We start from the raw sequence: 23427 nt of genomic DNA on the forward strand, positions 1-23427 counted from the left end.
ATGAGATTCCAGTGTCCAGGAGATACAAGGAGGCAGGAGGGACCACTTAGAATGACCTAGAAACAAAGTGTGAGCGAACATGCCTTCTTCATGAGCAAGAAATACTCCTCTATCCACCACCCCCCCCCCATACGGAGCCTGCTTTCCCAGGGCATGTGCTGTGGCACTGGGGGCAGGAGAACTTCATGCCCAGTATTGGACAGGCTCCGCCGACTCCCAGCACCCACACATGAATTTGGGGGATGTTTTCACCACATCCTGGTCACCTGCCACCTGCTCTCATCATGGCACTCACTTATGTACAGGACACAGTAGCCTCTGAGCCCATGAGAAGGGCCATCCTGTGCAACCGCCTTCTCCAGTCAAAAAATTGCTACTGTGATCCCAGGTCATCTGCCCTTGTGACCTCTTTTTAAGAAAGGGGGTCCTTAGAATGTGCTCCAAGTCTGGGACCCTCTTTATGCATCCCTGGAATGTCAGTCAGCCCATCAGGAACCTGATGCTGGGGACACCCACTGACAACAGAAATCAGGAGTTCTCCCCAATTCTTCTGAGCTGTTTTGGAGAACGTGACAAGCTACAGTGTACAGAAGGAAAATCAACATCCCAGCTGCCTTTCTGGATCCAAAGAGGCACCAAAGAGGCAGGACGATGCCCTTCCTGGGTTCCACAGCAAGCCCTGCCTCTGTGGGCCTTCAGAGGCCCTGGGGACCAGTCCTCATGCATGGGCCTTCCCATCGTCCAATCTCTTCACCCAGCCTTTGAGCAGATACCCTTCCAGCTGGCTTCTTTCCCTCTGCAGTCAGACCTCTTCCTACACTGACCTATTTTGTCCTCTGTGCCTTTTTCAAACTCACAAGTCTCTGCTGGCACTACCTGACCTGCCTGTGCCCAACAATACCTGGTTTCACTTCAGACCCAATGACATCTAGACCTAAACAAAGGATTGCCTCTCTTTCTTGCTCCCCAAGGAGAGCATGCCTCACATCCAGGACATGCCTGGGTCTAGCCATTGAATGCCAAGGACGTTGTAGGAGGGCTGGCAGGAGGCACTGGCACAGAGTGGACATGTTCTCAGGGATGTCCACGGGTCGGCCGATCCTCGCCCACCAAAGACAGACTCCTCTCCTCTCTCTCTTCAATACATGATTTACTCAAGAACAGTCACTGAGTGCCTAAGGTGCATTCACTGCTATTCCGGGTGACCTGCAGGGACACTTCATGAGAATGTCACGGTCTTCCTCAGAGTATCTCTGAGGCACGAACCCTCACTTGTCTGAGTAGAGAAATGAAAAAACAAAACAACTGGGCGGGAAAATGTGTAAATCACAGGCTGGTCTTGCTTTGCCCTGTAGAGCATGCCTCACAGAATGGTACCTCCAGGTATAACCTGCCCAGCAATCCTAATAACCATAGGAAAAGTTGTCATTTTTCAATGGCCATTACAAATTTTTATCACAACATTAAAAGCTCTGTTAGAAACATACCATACATGCAAATAAATAAAGTTTTAAAATCACTACTTAGCACCCTGTGATTTTAAATATTTGAGAATTAAAAACTGACATGCGCTTTGCAAACTATTTCCTGAGTAGTTTAAACATGGCTTGCGGGTCTTCTGCTCATACAACTTTCCACACAGAGTGAGAGTCTTTTCCATGCCCTGGTCAACTGTCACATTCTTTCTAGGTTTGGATAAGCTTCCAAGGTCCCATTCCTTCCTGCTGCCTACGTGGGCACATGTCTCTGGGAGAGTTCCTTTAGTGTGAAGCTCTTTGGCCTCATGGCTTACCCTGGGACCTCTCCATCCTTTTTTTTGGTCACAACCATGTCGCTCATTTACACTTCTCTGGGAGCTGGCCGTTGTGAACCAGAAGCTGGGTTCTGAGTCACAATGATGAGTAAAAGTAATTCCTCATGTTTGGCAGAATTTAAGAAACTATGGAAGCATTTCACTTTCCAAGTCTCATTACTTCTCTCTCCAGACAAGGGACCTTGGCCGGGGCCATCAACTGACTACCTTCTCCATGTGCAGTAACTGAGGCCTGAATCAGTCGCCTGCACTCGTATCTCTGAGTGAGTCATGGGACGGTGACAAAAGAACAAGGCCCTGGTTCCTGATGTACGGCTACCATGGCCATCACCTGGGCCAGCCTGATGGGAGTATGCCTAGAGAAGTCACCAGTGAATGGGAACATGCCACTCTCTGTGTGGCAGCGGTGGACACAATCAGGGTCATGGGCAGAGAGCAGGAGTACCCATTTAGGTGACAATCACCTGCCACAATCCAGGTGCTCAGCAGGTCTGTGCTCAGCCATGGTGTAGGGACCCAGTCAGGTCTTCAGGAGGATAGGGTAGGTGATGGTTTGATATTCTCAGGGAGAACTAGGAATGACCTGAGAGTATGTAAATTTACTGATGAGGTGCCACCCACAAGATCTGGGTAGCAGTTGTGCATGGAGCCCCCTCCAACAACTGAGGTAGAGGGAAAGAAAGGGGTGGGGGACCCAGCTCAGCGCTGGGGCCACAGGAGGCATAGCTCCAGAGTGTCTCCCTCTTGGCCTGAGCTCCGCTATGCCCCGCCGCCTCATCCTCTGCACAGGTGGATCATACTAAGGAGGGCACCTTCCGGCAGCCCAGGGCTGACAATTCTCCGAGCCCAAACTACTCTGGAGTCATGGCCTTGATCTCTCCTCTCAGGGTCCTGCGACCAGTATGTCCTTAAATAGCCACTCTCAATGTGGCTGAGACACTAGTAACACGAGGGGTTACCACCAGGTGACCTTAGTACCAGCAGCATCTGTGTGAGGCCTGATACTCCCAATGCATGAGGGCGAGGTCTCTCCATCCCCATTCTGTAGCTCCCAGGCCTCCCTGACCTCCTTGGGCTGTAGCCAGGGGACAGGTGGTGCACTACTGTTACTTTGTTTCAAGAACCATCCCTTACCCTCAGTGGTGCAAGCTCAGTGGAAGAGACCAAAACTTACCTGTCACCAAACACCAGTTAAGTCAGTCTGTGGGCTCTCATGCCAGCCCTGCTCCGAACAGAGTTGCTGAACAAGGGGTCCCTAACACACTACAACTTCTTGTCTCACGCTCGCTCTCTTTTACCCCATGAAAACACAGGAGAACAAATGAGTTTTGGGGGACATGACCTGATAATACAACGGCTGCTCCTGTTTCTGCTCCCCCAGGAGGAGCCTGAGGATGCAGATCCCACCTCTTTCCCTAATGATGAGAATGGAAGAGGTTCAGGGCTTCTCTAGACACTCAAGGAGGCTCCCGTAACCAGCACACCTGAAGATGTCTTCCTTCCATGCTAGTTCAGCTCAGAATGGCCTCACGCCCTCCAGTACTTGGTTGCCCTGGTGGTCCATGGTCTCAGCCACCTGTGTCAACCCAGGTCAGAGTAAGAACCAAATGGTCCCCAAATAAGGAAACACCATGTTAACGCATGTACGTAGGAAGCCATGGGCTCCTGGGGAAATCTTCTAGAACACCGTGGAGGAATCTGAAAACTGGAGATGTGCCCTGGCTGGTTGGGCATCGTCCTACTAGTGGAAGGGCACAGGGTCGGGGCACGTACAGGAGTCAACAGTATTTCTCTCCTGTCTCTCCCCCACTCCTCTCTCTCTGTCAAATGGATGAAAAGAAAAGAAACCCAGATTACTTGAGAAGGTGGCAGCTGGCAGGACAGAGGGGAAAAAGGTGATGTGAGTGAAAGGGGAAAGGAGAGTGTGTGGATGTGTGTGTGTGTGTGTGTGTGTGTGTGCGTGTGTGTGTTTGTGTGTCTGTGTGTGAGTCAGGGACAGTTAAATATGGCAGGAGTATCAGAGCCTGGCAGAACCAGTTCTCCTGGACAGGGAGCACCTACCACCTCTGTGGACATTCCACACCATCCGGAAGTGAGGAGCAGCCTCTTGTAGGAACTCATAAACACCACTGCCAACACAGGCCTTAAACACTGCCCGCAACCCGGCAGCCATGCCAGCCCAAATCCTGCTGCCCCACCCAAAGACCAGTAGACCCTAGGACCTCCACCTCCAAAGGTACTGGCCTCCCATAACAATATGTGAGACATCGCCCCACCCCAGCAGCAGATATCTGGACACCACAGTTGCGCTTTGCCTGAGCGCAGGCCTTCTGAGCCCACCCTCCACAGGCCTCTTCTGGGTGCTGCTGAGAGCACCTGCTGGGCACACTCTTAGCCAAACAAGGGCGCACTGCTCCAGCAGTAGAAATTCTAAATTCCCTCTCCCTGGATACCTGCCCACAGACACCTCAGTCGTGCGGCTTCAGAGCCAGGGCCTTTCAGTTTGCGTCAGTGCGCCGCACTGACAAATGTACCTCAGTTGCCCCTGTTAGCCGCCACTGGACGTGCATATCCAACCACGGACACCGCAGCAAAAACTGAGTCTTCCCACCCAACAGCTGGAGAACTCTGGACACCACAGTTGCACCTTTCCAGTGTCCAGGCCTCCTGAGCCCAACCACCCCAACAGACATTTCCTGGGTGACTCTGTGAGCCCCTGCTGGGCACACACAATTTCAACCAAGACCACAAGGCAGCAAAAACTGGGATATACCCCTTCCTATAGCTGACTTCTGGACACCGCAGTTGCGTCTTTTCAGCACACAGGGCTACTGAGACTGCTGCCCCTAACGGCAGCTCCTGATGCCACTTTGAGCCCCAGCTGGGCGTGCTCATATCCAAACAAGGCTGCACAGCCCCAGCAGTAGAAATGTGGACTTCCCCCATCCCGACTGCCAAACACCATACACCATGGTCGCATGGTTTTAGCACGCAGGCCCCCTGAGGCCACTGCACCAGCAGGTAACTCTCAGGGCCTCTGTGACCTGCCACTGAGCACACTAGTATCCAACCAAGTGCTGAATGGCCCAGCAGAAGATAGTCGGACTTCCTCCTTTCCATCTGCAGACCTCTGGTCACTGCATTGCACTGATCCAGCACGCAAGTCCCCTGAGCCTGCTGCAAGGCACAACATGCTGGCATCCAGTCCCCACAGTAGCGCTGCTCCAGCACAAGGGCCCCCTGAGCCCACTGCCCCAGTAGACGATACTTGGGTACCTTTGTAAGCAGGCATTGGGCATCCAATTCCAATTATGGATGCTCATCCCCCAAAGCAGAAAATGGGACTTCTCCCTACACGGGCCAGAGGCACAGCACAATCACTCGGATCCAGTGTGTAGGCCCCACAAGCACACACCACTTGCAGACAGCTCCTGGTGCTATCACTGGGCATATGCCTTTCCAACTGAGGGTGCATGGCTCCCTCAGTAGGATGCAGGGCACCACCCCTCCCCCCCACACACCCCGGGTTACCTACCTCTGGACAGTCTGCTGCTGGATCCTAAACCCCTTTGTGATTCAGAGGGAAATCACACTGGCCAGAATCCCACTGCCTCAACCACAAACTACGAGATACCCGCCTCCGCACACTCATAGGCCTGGGACCTCATAGTGAGTTTCAGAGTAATGCTAATCCAGCGACGGTCACACCACACCAGCTAAAGTCACAGTTCCTGAGCCGCAGGCCCCAAGACTCCTTAATCCCAGGCAATGGTCTTTGGGAACAAACAGTGAGCACATACCAGTGAGACCTCAGAAAACCTTTTCCACCAGAGCCGGAACAATAATCACATCCAAAACACCTTGCAAAACAATGCTGGGGGTCAGTCACATTGCTAACCCGTGATAACACTTCATCCACAAATAAGACACTAACAGTCAAGACCCAACTACCTCAAGAGAACCCAAATAGCTCAAGTAGGGAGCTCCACTAGATGACCTATCCCAGAAGACCTGAGAGATCACACCATTAGAAACACCCCCAAAAGAACCTGCGTAGCAAAGCAGTTGAATCTAGCTCACAGATACAATACCAATATTACAACAAAACATAGGGAGACAGAAAAGCAATCCCCAAAGGAATGAATAAAGTGAAAACTACGGAAAAGGAGTTAAATGAAATGGAGGCAACTAACGTGTCAGATGAAGAAAGTTTAAAATGCAAGAGGAGTGCCTATGGGAGCTTTGTGACAACACCCAACAAAACAACATCTGCATCATAGGCATATCAGAAGGAGAAGAAGTGAAGCAAGGAATAGAAAACATGTTGGAAGAGATAATGACAAAAACTTCACGGATATTGGCCAGAAAATAACTATGCAAGTGCAAGAACCACACAGGGTCCCAAACAAGATGAACCCAAAAAGACCAACACTAAGACCCATCATAATTAAACATCAATGCCAAACTAAGAATCATAAAGGCCATTAGAGAGAGACAGAAAGTTAACTACAAGGGATCTCCCATTAGAATATCAACTGATTTCTCAACAGAAACACACCAGGCCAGAAGGGGATGGAATAAAATATACAAAGTGATGTGAAACAAGGGACTGAATACATACCCAGCAAGTCTACCATTCAAAATTGAAGATGGAATCTGGACATTCACAGACAAAAAAGGGCTAAGAGAGTTTATTAACACCAAGCCAGCAATGCAAGAAATGCTAAAAGGACTGCGTAAAAAGAAGAAACAGAAAGGCAAGATGAAACAAATATATAAGAATAAAAATGATGACAAACAAGTACATATCAATAACAACATTAAATGCTTCAATCAAAAGACATAAGGTAGGTGAATGGATAAGAAAACATGATCCATATATTTGGAGTCTGTAAGAGACCCACCTCGGAGCTAAGGATTCACACAGACTGATAGTGAAGGGATGGAAAATAAAAGTGTTTCAGGTAAATGGAAATGAGAAAGAAGCTGGGATGGCAATACTTATATCTGACAAAATAGAACTCAAAGTGAAGGCCATAACAAGAGACAAGGAAGGCCACTACATAATACTAAAGGGGGAAATTCAACAAGAAGATATAACTCTGGTAAACATATATGCACCCAATACAGAAGCACCCAAATACATAAAATACACACTTCTGGAAGGTATTAAGGGACACATAGCAATAGAGTCATAGTTGGGGATTTTAATACCCCATTGACACCACTGGATAAATCCTCTAAACAAAAAAAACTCCAAAGAAACAGCAATCCTAAATGACTCTCCAGTTCAGATGGACTTGACATCTTCAGAACATTTCATCCCAAAGCTACTGGATATACATTCTTCTCCAGTGCACATGGGATCTTTTCAAACACAGACTACAGATTAGGACACGCAACATCTCTTCAAATTCAAGAGCATAGAAATCATAATAAGCATCTTCTCAGGTCACAATGGCATAAAACTAGAAATCCACTGCAATAAAACCAATGAAAAAATCAAACACTTGGAGGCTAAATAGCATGCTATTAAACAATGGTTGGGTTATCAAAGAGATCAAAGAAGAAATGAAAAGCATCCTGGAAACAAGTGACAATTAAAACACACAATCCTAAAATCTATGGGATACAATGAAAGCAGCCCTGAGAGGCAAGTTCATAGCTCTACAGGCCTACCTCCAAAAACAAAAAAAAAATGGTAATGAAGTATCTAACCTTGCAACTTAATCAATTAGAAAGAAAACAACAAGAAATGCCCAAAGTACTCAGAAGGTAGTAGATAATAAAGATCAGAGCAGAAAGGAACAACAAAGAGACCAAAAAAATATAAAAGATCAATGAAACCAGGAGCTGGTTCTTTGAAAGGATACCAACAATCATGAACTGCTAGCCAGGCTCAACAAAAACAAAAAGAGATGACCCAAATAAACAAAATTATAAATGAAAGAGGTGAAGTAACAAATGACCCCACAGATATACAAAGGATTGTAAAAAATTACAACAAACAACTCTACTCCAACAAACTGGACAACCTGTGTAGCTGGACATTTGTAAACAAGGATCTGATGTCCTGCCAAGAAGAAGCGAATGTTCTATCAGGAGCACAGCGAGAACTGCAAGCGAGTCACGCTGGGTCAACATTGCACACAATCTTGAGTTCCAAGAACATTTACGTCCCTGAGAAAGGCTCAGATTAAATAGTTGTAGGTGTAAAACAGAAAGGGAGGGCACAGCTGCAAGTTGTCTTCAATATGCTATAGTAATCCTATATAATAAAAGGCTAATATGCAAATAGACAAGAAGCAGAACGACCGATTGCTATGCTATTCACTGACCACCAGGGGGCAGAAACCCAATTCAGGAGCTTCCCCTGGTGGTCAGTGCGCTTCCACAGGGGGAATGCCACTCAGCCAGAAGCCCTGAGCCCGGCTCATTGCTGCCAAGTGCAGCGGTGGTGGCAGGAGCCTCTCACATGGGGAGTGGGCCTAACCCATCAGTTGGACATCCACTCAGGGCTCCTGGACTGCGAGAGGGCACAGGCTAGGCTGAGGACTTCCCCCGCTAAGTGCACGAATTTCGTGCACCGTGCCTCTAGTAATAAACAAAACAAGATTTATTTTTTTATTTTATTTTTTATTGATTTTTTACAGAGAGGAAGGGAGAGAGATAGATCGATGAGAGAGAAACATCGATTAGCTGCCTCCTGCACATTCCCTATTGGGGATGTGCCCGCAACCAGGGCACATGCCCTTGACCGGAATCTAACCTGGGACTCTTGGGTCCGCAGGCTGAAGCTCTATCCACTGAGCCAAACCAGTCAGGGCACAAAACAAGATTTAATTGATTCACTGCTGACACATGACCTTGTACCAAACCCCAATAAAAACGATGGTGAGAGTGCAAGGTTTGCTGCATGCCTGAGCGAGCTGTAGCCCTCTGTCTGGCATCAATCATCCTGAGTGCTCATCTTACCTCTGCGTCTTTGGTTCAGTAAACATCCCTCAACTCTTGGCGCCCAAATAGGGACCTTAAGGTAAGTACTGGGAACGCACAGGACTGAAAGGCAAAAAGTCTGCAATGGTATACGCAAAACTTTCGGCAAGCCAGGCAGCGCATTGGGGAACTCCCCAACGGCAGAGAGTCAATATATGACTCTGCTGCGTTCAGTGCTTAAAAGCACTGGGGTTAGTGTGTCTCAAGACACTTTTAGGAAATTAGCTAGAGAAATAAAAAGGCATTGTTATTGGTTTGAGCTGACAGGCAGAAATCAGTTAAATCTAAAGGTTCATGCGCTACATCACGCTCATCAGAATGGAGATCCTATAGGACAGGAAGTTTGGTCCTTGTGTACTTTGATTACTATGGCTCTTAAATCTTTGCAGTCAAAAGCAGATTATAAGGCTACTCCAATTAAAGTTACTAGCTCTCGTTCTTACTCTGCTTGTGAAACTGATAAAGACATGCCTTCTTTGCCTCCTGGAAATAATACGGACCAAAAAAGGAAAGATTTTGAACGGAAGTTGAAGGGATATGAAGATATAGAAGAGACTGATAAAGAGGACATCCAGGATTTGTCAGAAAGTGAAACTAGTAGCACTGATTCAAGTGGTAGCGAACAAACGAGATTAAAAAAGAAAATCAAAACAAGGGATGACAAACAAGAGTTCTTAAAAGATTTGCTGACTCATACGAAGGCTTTAATATGTGGTATCCCACCGCCTCATGTTAAACCCACTAATAAGTTACAGGAATTAATCAAAAATGCTTTTCCAGTTCAACAGCCACTGTCAGAGGAGCCCGGAGTAACTCCCTCGGCTCCTCTTCCAGACCCACCACATTATTCCACAGGGGCACATAGGCAATTCCAGCTGCCCTTGCCTACTGAAATAAACAAAATATTATTTGATTCAGAACCTGGAGATGAGATTGTTCCTCCCACATGGAGAGAAGAGATAATGATTTCCTTGCATTTCTGATACAGCGGCAGCCAATGCCACAGGATCTGCAATAATATCCCCAATATCCAAATGGTTATGCTAATGTGGCTCATAGTCCTCAGTCCTCATGAGTTTAAACCTCTCAAAAGTTTAAAAGAGGCAATTAATTCTTATGGCATGCATTCCCCGTTTGTGATGGGATTACTTACTAGTTATGCCTCGGAATTTTTGCTAATTCCCCTCGATTTGGAAGCTTTGACCTAAACTGTACTGGATCCAGGAATATATTTACAATTTAAAACATGGTGGAGAGAGGAAGCTGACGTTATGGCTAGAGAAAATGCAGCAAAACAGCCTCCAGGACAAACATTTCAGGAATTAACTGGGTCTGGACAGGATGGGCGATTGCAAGCACAGGCACCTTTTTCAGATTTGCATATCACTCAGATAAATTATGTTGTTTAAGAGCTTGGCAGAGAGTGGATACACCTGGAAAGGCATCTTCTGCTTTTACTAAAATTACTCAACAAGCAGGGGAGCCTTACACTGACTTTCTGTCAAGATTAACAATAGCAGCTGAAACCGGTTTGGCTCAGTGGATAGAGCGTCGGCCTGCGGACTGAAAGGTCCCAAGTTCGATTCCGGTCAAGGGCATGTACCAGGGTTGCGGGCACATCCCCAGTAGATGTGCAGGAGGCAGCTGATCGATGTTTCTCTCTCATCAATGTTTCTAGCACTCTATCCCTCTCCCTCCCTCTCTGTAAAAAATCAATAAAATATATTTTTTTAAAAAAGATTAACAATTGCAATTAGAAAGGCTCTCTCTCAGGAAGAGTCATGAAGATTATTTCTTCACTATTTCTTTACAACCTCAAGACTATGAGAAATCTGCATTTACTGTCCCGGCTTTAAATCAAGCTCAACCCACTCAACGGTATCAATAGAAAGTCTTACCACAAGAAATGTTCAACAGTCCTACTATATGAAAGGCATATGTGCATCAGCCTTTAGAAATAGTCAAAAAAAGATTTCCTAATACTCTAATTTATCATTATATACATGATATTTTAATAGCTTCTGAAATTCAATCACAATTACAGGAGATTTACCAATACCTCCTTGAAAAATTCTAAGACTATAGATTAGAAGTAGCCCCAGAAAAGAAACAATGGCAGGAGCCATGGAAATATCTTGGGCAAAAATTAACAGATGTCTCCATTATTCCACAGAAGGTTCAAATTAGAAGAGGCAGTTTAGAGACTCTAAACGATTTTCAAAAGTTATTAGGAGACATTAATTAGTTGAGACCCAGTCTTGATATACCTACTTATCAATTGACTAATTTATTTCAAATCCTAAAGGGGCCACCTGAATTAAATAGCCCACATGTTTTAATCCCTGCTGCAGAAAAATAATTAACTTGGATAGAACAGCATATACAACAAACACAATTAAATAGACTTCTCTCCATAGACAATTTTAAATTATTAGTTTCCACACTGAGCATTCTCATACAGGGTTACTTGTTCAAGATAGTAATGTTATTGAATAGATTTTCTTGCCTCATAAATCACAGCAAAATAAAACAGACTTATATTCAAACAATTTGCCAAATTATTTACAAGGGGAGATTAAGATTAAGACCATTATGTGGTTTAGATCCAGAAGAAATTATAGTACCTTTTACTGTCAAAAAAATTCAAAAATTGTTTCGAATATGTGATAACTAGCAAACTGCTTGTGCTCATTTTTTAGAGAAAATACATAAACATTATCCTACAAATAAAAGGTGACAATTTCTTAAGAAAACTGAATGAATATGGCCTCATCATATTATAACTAATGAACCAATTCAAGGCCCCACTGTTTATACCAATGCAAACAAGCTAGGAATAGCTGGTTTTCATTTTCAACAGCTAACAAAGGTAATTCAGTCTCCATACACTTCAGTACAATGCGCAGAACTATTTGCCATTGTTTTATTACTACAACATTTTCCTCAAGCTGTAAATATTGTCACTGATTCTCAATATGCAGTAATTACTCACTTACTAAAAGCTTTTGCAGTAATGGAAATACTTCAAAATATTAACACTGATAATGGTTCTGCATATCTATCTACAAAATGTCAAACATTTTTTTTCAATTTCATCATATCACTCACATCACTGGCATCCCTTGTAACAATACAGGACCAGCTATTATTAAAAGACAAAATCACACCTTAAAGGAAATGATCAAAAAACAAAAACAGGGAGAATCCCCTAAATGAAGACTATTAACAGCTCTATTTACTTTAATTTTTTAAAATCAAGATGAGACTGACAGTACTGCTGCTCAGCGACACTGGGTAAAGGATGTTTCACAAGAATTCAATCAACCTGTGTTTTATCATAATGAGTCCTCTCAGTCATGGGATCCTGCATGGGTCCTACGATGGGGGCAAGGATATGCTTATATTTCCACAGGTAAAGAAAAGTTCTGGGTTCCTGAGAGGTGTCTTCAGCGGAGACATGGGAACCAAAAGGAAGTTCTACTTAAGTGCCCTGACTAAGGATTTCTCAGAGATGACCTTGATGGGGTCTCCTACCCGCAAAGCTCTATGTTCAACGCAACATTCATCTGTACCAACCTGGGGTCAGGTGAAGAATCTTACGAAAGAGGGAGAACAACTGGTTTGGCATCATGGTAAAGAAGTGACGCCATCGACTTTGTTCCTTGCTATACTTGCACTAATAACCACTCAGGTAAATGCTAAGAATCATATATACTGGGTTTACAGTCCTAATCCCCCACCGAATAGAGGTGTTTCTTGGTTGGATTCAAAGGTTCGAATTTATGTTAATGACTCAAATTGGTTACCCGGACCTTATGATGATCGAGGTCCATTAAAACCAGAAGAGGAAGGTAGAGTCATAGAAAATCATACCACTGGAACTCAGCGAGTGCCAATATGCTTAGGTCAAGGAGACCATTGTTCAACAATACAGGCACAAGCCCTGCTGAACATTTTGAAAACACTATTACCGCAACAAAAAACAGGCATTTGATTCTTCTGAGTGCCCATGGGTTTAAAAATGTTAGTAGGGATAACAACAGTACACCTCCATTACTTCCACCATGTCATGTTCCTATGTTTACACACTTGTCTGATTGAGTCCATTGGGAATCCTGTAGAGGAGAGACAGTTTGGGTTTTATCTAATACTTCCTATGGAAGCATCACTGATTGGAGCCCTTCAGGTTCTGCCCCTTCCAAAGCCAATGGAGCTGATCTACGATGGCATAGAGGAGAGAACAAGTCCATATCCACGCAAGCGAATGTAAGCATCGTATGGCATGATGGAGGATTTGCTCCCCCAACACCTCATCAAGAAGGACATCCTGCTGAATCTGACTTATGGAAACTGGGGTCTGCCTTACACTCTTTGAAAGCATATATTTGCATAAAATAAGCAAATCTATAAAAATAACTCTGGGATATACACCTTACAATTTTATGCTAACAAAACTGCGTTTGCACAAGCCTGTGTTCGATTACCATTTTTATTAATGATAGATGATCAAATTGTAAGTCTGCAGAGAAAATTCATATGAAATATAACTAGAATTATTCATCAATTTGCATTACTCCTGTACCTTAGAATGAAAGTCTGTTTCCATGGGAAAAGGTTAAAAAACATATGTTCAATCATAAAAATCTAACAAAAGAAATTCTAAATTTACAATCTCATATACAAAAAATATTTCAAAAGAAATTGCATAAATTAACTGGGAAAAAAGTGTTAAAAATATGGTTAAGGAATTGCAACAATTAAATCCTATACCCCATTTACAAGCTACTTTAGGAGCTCCTGCTGGAATACTATTATTGATACTCTATCTCTGTATCATTTTATATTTAGTCTTCCAAGGACTCGGGAAAACCAAGCAACTAATTGCAACTAATTAGGAGAAAAACAGCTGTGTTTTCACTGATGCTCCATCAAATGAAGCAAGAAAAAAAAAGGGGGGTTTGTAGCAGGACATTTGTAAACAAGGATCTGAAGTCCTGCCAAGAAGAAGTGAATGTTCTATCAGGAGCACAGCGTGACTTTCAAGTGAGTCACGCTGGGTCAACACTGCACACAATCTTGAGTTCCAGGAACATTTTCCTCCATGAGAAAGGCTAGGATTAAATAGTCATGGGTGTGGAACAGAAAGGGAGGGCACAGCTGCAAGTTGTCCTCAATAAGCTATTGTAATAATATAGAACAAAACAAGATTTAATTGATTAACTGCTGATTCACTAACCTTGTACCAAACCTCAATAAAAGCAATGGTGAGAGTGCAAAGTTTGCTACATGCCTAAGAGAGCTGTAGCCCTCTGTCTGGCATCAATCATCCTCTATGGCCGTCTTACCTCTGAGTCTTTGGTTCATTAAACATCCCTCATTAATCTGGACAAAATAGACATATTCCTAGAAAAATACAAGTTTCCAATACAAAATCAGGAAAAAGCAAACAACGTGAACAAGCCGAAAACTAGTGAGAAAATTGAAACAGTAATCAAAAAGCTTTCAGAAAACAAAAGCCCTGGACCAGATGGCTTCACAGGGGAGTTTTACCAAACATTCAAAGAAGAAATAAAACCAATTCTTCTCACACTCTTTCGAAAAATTCAGGAGGAAGGCACGCTTCCAAGCTCTTTTTATGAAGCCAGCATTACCCTAATTCGAAAACCAGAAAAAGACAACACAAAGAAAGAGACTTACAAGCCAATATTCCAGTTGAACAGTGATGATGCAATCCTCAACTAAATTCTAGCAAACTGGATCCAGCATTACATTAGAAAGATCATACACCAAGAACAAGTGGGATTTATCCCAGGGATGCAAGGCTGGTACAATATCCTCAAATCAATAAGCATGATACATCACATAAAAAAAAATGAGAGACAAAAAAAAAAACACAATCATATCATTTGGTGCAGAAAAGGCATTTGACCAAGTGCAACAGCCTTTTCTGATAAAAACACTCAGCAAAGTGGGAATAGAAGGATCATCCCTCCCCATATAAAAGCCTTATATTAAAAGCCTACAGCCAACATCATACTCAATGGGCAAAAACTAAATCCATTTCCCTCAAGAACAGGAACAAGACAGGGATGCTCGCTTACACCACTTCTCTACAAAATGGTACTGGAAATGCTAGCCACAGTGATCACACAAGAAAAGGAAATAAATGGCTCCCAAATTGGAAAATAACAAATAAATTGTCATGATTTGCAGATGACATGATACTGCACATAGAAAACCCCAAAAACTCCTTCAAAAAATTAGTAAACTTAATAAATGAATTCGGCAACGTAACAGAGTAAAAAGTTAACACCAAGAAATGTATGGTATTTTATACACCAATAGTGAACTTACACAAAGAGAGTTTGAAAAACAATCCCATTTATCATCCCACCAAAATAATTAAGATACCTATGAATAAACTTCGTTACAAAGGTAAAAGACCTCTACTCAGAAACTGCAAGACGTTGAAAAAGAGATAGAGGAAGACAAAACTGATTAAAGAACATGCCATGTTAATGCTTGGTAGAATCAACATCATGAAAATTGCTGTACTACCCAAAACGAACTATCGATTCAATACACTCCACGTTAAAATACCAACAGCATATTTCACAGACCTAGAATGAACTCTCCAAAAATCCATCTGTAATAAAAATAAAATGACCCTGAACCCGAACAGGTTTGGCTCAGTGGATAGAGCGTCGGCCTCCAGACTGAAAGGTGCCAGGTTCAATTCTGATCAAGGGCATATACCTTGGTTGGGGGAACATCCCCAGTAGAGGGTGTGCAGGAGGCAGCTGATCCATGTTTCTGTCTCATCAATGTTTCTAACTCTCTATCCTTCTCCTTTACTCTCTATTAAAAACCAATAAAATATATTTAAGAAACAAACAAACCTCAAATAGCTGCAGCGATCCTGAGAAAGAAGAACAAAGTAGGAGGGATCTCAGAACCAGATATCAAGCTGTTTTACAAAGCCACTGTTCTCAAAACTGCCTGACACTGGCACAAGAATAGACGTATAGACCAATGGAATAGAATAGAGAACGAAGAAATCAATCGAAACCACTAGCTCAATTAATATTGATAAAGGAAGCAAAAACATACAATGGAGACAAAACAGTCTCTTCAATAAATGGTGCTGGGAAATTTGGTCAGATACGTGCAGAAAATGAAACTAGGCCACCAACTGGCACCATACACAAAAAACAAACTCAAAATGGATAAAGGACTTAAAGATAAGACAGGAAACTAAAAATATTAGAAGAAACCACAGGCAGCAGAGTCTCAGACATATGCTGAAGCAATATCTTCACCGAACCAGCTCCTGGGACAATGGAAAATAAAGTTAAAATAAACAAATGGGATGGCATCAAAATAAAAAGCATCTTCATAGCAAAATAAACCATCAACAAGACAACAAAGCCCACTGCATGGGAGAACATATTTGCCAATGTTCTCTCTGATAAGGGTTTCATCTCCAACATTTACAGGGAACGCATACAATTTAACAAAAGGAAGATAAACAACGCAATCACAGAAATGGGCAATGGAACTAAAAAGATACTTTTCCAGAGAGGACTAAAGGAAGGCCAAGAGACACATGCTCAGAGTCACTAATCATCTGAGAGATGCAAATGAAAAGGACAATGAGATACCACCCCACAGCTGTCAGAATGGCTATCATCAACAAATCAACAAAGGGCTAGTGCTGGTGAGGATGGGGAGAAAAAGGAACCCTCCTTCACTGCTGGTGGTAATGCAGACTGGTGCAGCCACTATGGAAAACAGTATGGAGTTTCCTCAAAAAACTAAAAACGGACTCCCATTTGACCCAGTGATCCCACTTCTAGGAATATATCCCAGGAACCTAGAATTACCAATCAGAAAGGATACATGCACCTCTATTTCACTGCAGCACAATTTACAATAGCTAAGATTTGGAAACAGCCTAAGTGCTGGTCAGCAGATGAGTGGGTTAAAAAGCCGTGGTACATCTACACACTGGCATAGTATGCTGCCGCAAAAAGGAAGAAACCCTGACAATGTGCAACAGCATAGATGGAGCTGGAGAGCATTATGCTAAGCAAAGCCAGTCAGTCAGTCTGAGAAAGATAAATATCACATGACCTCACTCATCTGTGAATTATAATGAACAACATAAACTGATGAACAAAAACAGATCCAGGATTCTGAAGATGGCGGCGATATAGGCAGACACGTCCCAGGTCGTGTCCCGGAGCAAATGGAGTGAGCAGCTGAAACTAATAACACCCACCCTAATTGGTGAAATTGCTCAGCTGGTGAGACCGTTTGCAGCTGGGAAGGGCAGAACTCCCCTGGAAAGGTAAAAAAACCAGGGATTTGGGCAGGAAAGTTTGCCAGACCTCTGAGTCCAGAGGGTCGGATCGAGACTGCGTGGCAGACAGCCGTGTCCCTTGGGACAGGCATAGCCCCTGACTGGGGAAAGGAGATCCGCGGGATTCCTGGTGCCATCGGGGGATTTGAGAGCTGGGTTCTGTGATCACAGAGGACTGAGCCTAAAGGGGGCAGCCTGAAGAGCTGACCAGACCATGCAGTGCCGGTAAGAGAAGAGCTTACAGATACCAAGCATTTCCCGTTTCCGTGGCCGGCGTTTGTTTGTTTTCACTGAATCCTGTTCATAAGATATTTTGGATACAGACACACACCTGTGCTGAAGAGAGGGAGAGGGTGCGGAGGAGTGGAATCTGTGGAGAGACGGAGGAGAGAAGGGGGGCCGGGAGAGGTGGCAGTGAATTGAGCGCTGAGACACCCCTGAGCACAGGACTGGGGCATCCATACGAATAACAGGGGTGCAAGAACAACAGGAAGAAGAACAAGGATCAGAAAACCTATTTGAAGAAATAATATCAGAAAACTTCCCTGAGGTGGGGAGGAAAAAAGTCACACAAGCCCAGAGAGTCCCAAACAAGGTGAACCCGAAAAGACCCACACCAAGACACATCATAATTACCATGGCAAATGTTCAGGACAAAGAGAGAATCTTACAGACTGCAAGAGAGAGACGAAAAGTTACATACAAGGGATCTCCCATTAGATTATCAAATGATTTCTCAACAGAAACACATCAGGCCAGAAAAGAATGGACGGAAATTTACAAAGTGATGCAAAGCAAAGGTCTGAATCCAAGAATACTCTATCGAGCAAGGCTATCATTCAAACTTGAAGGGGAAATAAGAAGCTTCACAGACAAATAAAGGCTAAGGGAGTTTATCACCACCAAGCCAGCATTGCAAGGAATGCTAAAGGGACTGATATAAAAAGAAGAAATAAAAAGCTGAGAAAGAAAACAGCCACACAAAAAAAGGAATGGCTACAAACAAGTACCTTTTAATAATAACTTTAAACGTAAACGGACTAAATGCTCCAACCAAAAGACATCAAGTGGCTGAATGGGTAAAAAAAACATGACCCATACATCTGCTGTCTACAAGAAACCCACCTCATTAGAAGGGACTCACACAGACTGAAAGTGAAAGGATGGAAAAATATCTTTCAGGCAAATGCAAAGGAAAAGAAAGCTGGGGTACCAATACTTATATTGGACAAAATAGACCTCAAACTGAAGGCCATAACGAGATAAGGAAGGCCACTTCATAATACTAAAGGGATCAATACAACAAGAGGATATAACCCTGGTAAACATATATGCACCCAATGCAGGAACACAGAATTCATAAAAAAACTCCTGGACGATATCAAAGGAGAGATCACAAACAATACAATCATAGTAGGGGACTTTAATACACCACTGACAGCACTGGATAAGTCCTCTAGACAAACAATCAGCAAAGATACAGCAATCCTAAATGACTTACTATATCAAATGGACTTAATTGACATCTTCAGAACACTTCACCCCAAGGCCAGGGAATATACATTCTACTCATGTGCTCATAAGTCATATTCAAAAATAGACCATATATTGGGTCACAAGCAAAGTATCCCCAAATTCAAGATGACTTAAATCATAAAAAAGCATCTTCGCAGACCACGATGGCATAATATTAGAAATAAACTACTATAAAAACAACCCAAAATACTCAAACACCTGGAAGCTGAATAGCATGCTAATTAATATTGATTGGGTTACCAATGATATCAAAGAAGAAATTAAAAACATCCTGGAAACTAATGACAATGAAAGCACAACAATGCAAAACCTATGGGACAAAATGAAAGCAGTCCTGAGAGGGAAGTCTATAGCTCTACAGGCCTATCTCAAAAAACAAGAAAAAATGGTAGTAAATCATCTAACTCTACAACTCAAAGAATTAGAAAGAGAGCAACAAGAAAAGCCCAGAGTGAGCAAAAGGAAGGAGATAATAAAGATTAGAGCAGAAATAAATGACATAGAGACCAAAAAAACAATACAGAAAATCAATGAAACCAAGAACTGGTTCTTAGAAAGGGTGAACAAGATTGAAAAACCTCTAGTCACACTCACCAAGAAGCAAAGGGAGAGTACCCAAATAAACAAAATCAGAAACGATAGAGGCAAAAAAACAACAGACCCCACAGATATACAAATGATTGTTAAAAAATACTAAGGACAGCTCTACTCCAACAAACTAGACTACCTGGAGGAAATGGACAAATTCCTAGAAAAATACAACATTCCAAAACTCAATCAGGAAGAATCAAAACATCTCAAGAGGCCAATAACTATGGAAGAAATTGAAGCAGTCATCAAAAAGCTTCCATCAAACAAAAGCCCAGGACCAGACGGCTTCACAGGGGAGTTTTACCAAACATTCAAGGAAGACCTAAAACCTATCCTTCTCAGACTACTACAAAAAATTCAAGAGGAAGGAACACTTCCAAACTCATTCTATGAAGCCAGCATAACCCTAATACCAAAACCAGGTAAAGACAACACAATGAAAGAGAATTACAAGCCAATATCCCTCATGAACATAGATGCTAAAATCCTCAACAAAATCTTAGCAAATCAGATCCAGCAGTACATCAGAAAGATTATACACCATGACCAAGTAGGATTTATCCCAGGGATGCAAGGATGGTACAATATCCGCAAATCAATAAACGTGATACATCACATAAACAAATTGAAGAAAAAAACCACATGGTCATATCAAGTGATGCAGAAAAAGCATTTGACAAAATTCAACACACATTTTTGATAAAAACTCTCAGTAAGGCGGAGTAGAAGGATCATACCTCAACCTAATAAAAGCCATTTATGAAAAACCCACAGCCAACATCATACGCAATGGATAAAAACTAACACCATTGCCCACTCTCACCACTGCTGTTCAACATAGTACTGGAATTGTTAGCCATTGCAATTAGGCAAGAAGAAGAAATAAAAGGCATCCAAATTGGAAAAGAGGAAGTAAAACTCTCCTTATTTGCAGACGACATGATATTATACATACAAAACCCTAGAGACTCCATCAAAAAACTGCTAGACTTAATACATGAATTTGGCAATGTAGCAGGATACAAAATTAACCCCAAGAAATCTAACGCATTTCTATACACCAATAGTGAACTTTCAGAAAGAGAGATCAAAAAAATTAAGCTACCTAGGAATAAACTTAACTAAAGAGGTAAAAGACCTCTTCTCAGAAAACTACAGGACGTTGAAAAAAGATATAGAGGAAGACATAAACAGATGGAAGAACCTACCGTGTTCATGGATTGGTAGAATCAACATCATTAAAATGTCCATACTACCCTAAGCAATCTATAAATTCAACACACTTCCCATTAAAATACCAACGGCATACTTCACAGATCTAGAACGAACTCTCCAAAAATTCACCTGGAATAAAAAAAAGGACCCCAAATAGCTACAGCAATCCTGAAAAAGAACAAAGTAGGTGGGATCTCAATACCAGATATCGAGATGTATTACAAAGCCACTGTTCCCAAAACTGCCTGGTACTGGCACAAGAACAGGCATATAGATCAATGGAATAGAATAGAGAGCCCAGAAATCGGCCTGAACCAATATGCTCAATTAATATTTGACAAAGGAGGCAAGAACATACAATGGAGCCAAGATAGTCTCTTCAATAAATGGTGTTGGGAAAATTGGACAGATATATACAAGAAAATGAAACTAGACCACCAACTTACACCATACCAAAAATAAACTCAAAATGGATAAAGGACTTAAATGTACGACAGGAAAACATAAAAATTCTAGAGGAATCCAAAGGCAACAAAATCTCAGACATATGTCGAAGCAATTTCTTCACTGATACAGCTCCTAGGGCACTTGAAACTAAAGAGAAAATGAACAAATGGGACTAGATCAAAATAAAAAGCTTCTGCACAGCAAAAGAGACCATCAACAAAACAACAAGAAAGCACACTGCATGGAAAAACATATTTACCAACATCATATCTGATAAGGGACTAATCTCAAAAATTTATAGGGAACTCATACAACTTAACAAAAGGAAGATAAAAAACCCAATCAAAAAATGGGCAAAGGATCTAAATAGACACCTTTCACAAGAGGATATTCAGAAAGCCAAGAGACATATGAAAACATGCTCAAAGTCACTAATCATCTGAGAGATGGAAATCAAAATAACAATGAGGTACCATCTCACACCTGTCAGACTGGCTGTCATCAACAAATCAACAAACAACAGGTGCTGGAGAGGATGTGGAGAGAAAGGAACACTTGTGCACTGCTGGTGGGAATGCAGACTGGTGCAGCCACTATGGAAGACAGTATGGAGTTTCCTCAAAAATCTGAAAATGGAACTCCCATTTGACCCTGTGATCCCTCTTTTAGGAATATATCCCAAGAAACCAGAAACACCAATCAGAAAGGATATATGCACCACTATGTTCATAGCAGCACAATTCACCATAGCTAAGATCTGGAAACAGCCTAGGTGCCCATCAGCAGATGAATGGATTAGAAAACTGTGGTACATCTACACGATGGAAAACTATGCTGCTCTAAAAAGGAAGGAACTCTTACCATTTGCAAAGGCATGGATGGAACTGGAGAGCATTATGCTAAGTGAAATAAGCCAGTCAATGAAGGAAAAATACCACATGATCTCACTCATTCATGGATAATAGAGACCATTATAAACTTTTGAACAATAATGGATACAGAGGCAGTGCTGCCTCAGACAGATTGTCAAACTGCAGCGGGAAGGCCGGGGAGGGGTGGGGGACAGGAGGTAGGGGGGTGAGAGTTCAACCAAAGGACTTGTATGCATGCGTATAAGCATAACCAATGGACAGAAGACACTGGGGGATAGGGGAGGCTAGGGGACTGTCTAGGGCGGGGCGGGGAAAAATGGACACATATGTAATAACTTATGTATTACTTTAAGCAATAAAAAAAAGAAATATAGCTAACAAAACAATTTAAAAAGCCTCAGCCCTCAATTTAGATATTCTAATAAAAATTTAATTAAAAAAAAAAAAACAGATCCAGAGAGAGAGAAGCATAGATCAGACCAACACCCTCAGAGGGAAGGTAGGGGAGGGTGGGCTTAAGGGGGAGAGATCAACCAAAGGACTTGTATGCATGCCTATAAGCCTAGCCAATGGACGCAGACACCAGGGGCTGAGCGTGAGGGCATGCTTACCGGGTGGGGGTTGGGGTGTGGGGGCAGTGGGGGATAAGAACACATATGTAATACCTTAGTCAGTAATATGAAAGAAAGAAAAGGAACCCAGGAACACAGAATCAGTTGAGAATTCACACACTCACACTCACGCACACTCAGGCACACGCACACTCACACCAGGAGAGGGCTCTGCTGCTCTCAGTGGGAATCACCTCTTATCTCCCAGCCTGACCACTGCTTTCTCACCAGCTGAACCAGAGGACAATGAGGAGTGACAGGCCTGGTGCTCTGTGGAAAGCAACCTCTCCCTCCTGGACACTGCCCACTGTCCAGCAGCCACTTTTCTGCCCCCTCTCTGTCCCCCACGCCCTGAGCAGGGCTGGGCTGGCCTGAGAGCCCACAGACTTGAGGACCCAGATCCCGGGGGAGTTGGCGCCGAGGGCTGTGGGGACGCCCTTGGTCAACTGCAAACTCGGCCAGCTGAGGTCACACAATAAAGGCCGACGCCAGAGTTCCATGAATTGTTGCGTGTAAGTCCCCTCAGCGAGCTCCCACTCTGGCGCAGCGGGCGGGGTTTGGACCTCAGGCCTTCACTCCAACCAGGTGGGAACTCATTTTCAGATAGAAAGAGCCTGCGGGGGAGGGGTTGTGGGTTGCCAGTGACTAGAGCAAGTTCACCCCAAGAGACAGCAAGTTCACCCCCGCAGACAGCAAGAACCCAGAGTGTGCTCTTACCTTTACCACAGGCCAAGCTCCTCACCACGTGGACTCCTGCTCAGCAGGGAGGCTGGCGGGAAGGAAGAGGTGGGGGCCAGCACTTGGCTAGCTTCCTGGGGCTGCGCCCTGTTTCCATTGGGGACGAATCTCGCGAGATCATGAGATCCAGAGCGAACCAAGATCTGGAGCAGGAGGCGGGGGGGCGTGTTTTAACAGGCCCGGAGAAGGTGGGGACAGGGGCGCCTGTGCCACTCCCACCAGGCTGCAAGGGGTGGCAGAGGGTGG

The 23427-nt window shown here is 43.4% G+C and overlaps 1 protein-coding gene across 1 annotated transcript in view; it reads left to right on the plus strand.

Annotated features, from left to right (window-relative positions):
* Nucleotides 1-4791: 4791 nt before the first annotated feature.
* LOC308512320 (centriole and centriolar satellite protein OFD1-like) overlaps nt 4792-23427 on the plus strand; it is a gene marked incomplete at both ends in the record, with an annotated part of 142442 nt that continues 123806 nt past the window's right edge. The window contains 1 exon segment of the mRNA XM_081082100.1: nt 4792-4834. Coding sequence (XP_080938226.1) covers nt 4792-4834 — 43 coding nt within the window.

Source organism: Myotis nattereri, assembly GCF_964212035.1.
Source record: "Myotis nattereri genome assembly, chromosome: Y".
NCBI lineage: Eukaryota > Metazoa > Chordata > Mammalia > Chiroptera > Vespertilionidae > Myotis > Myotis nattereri.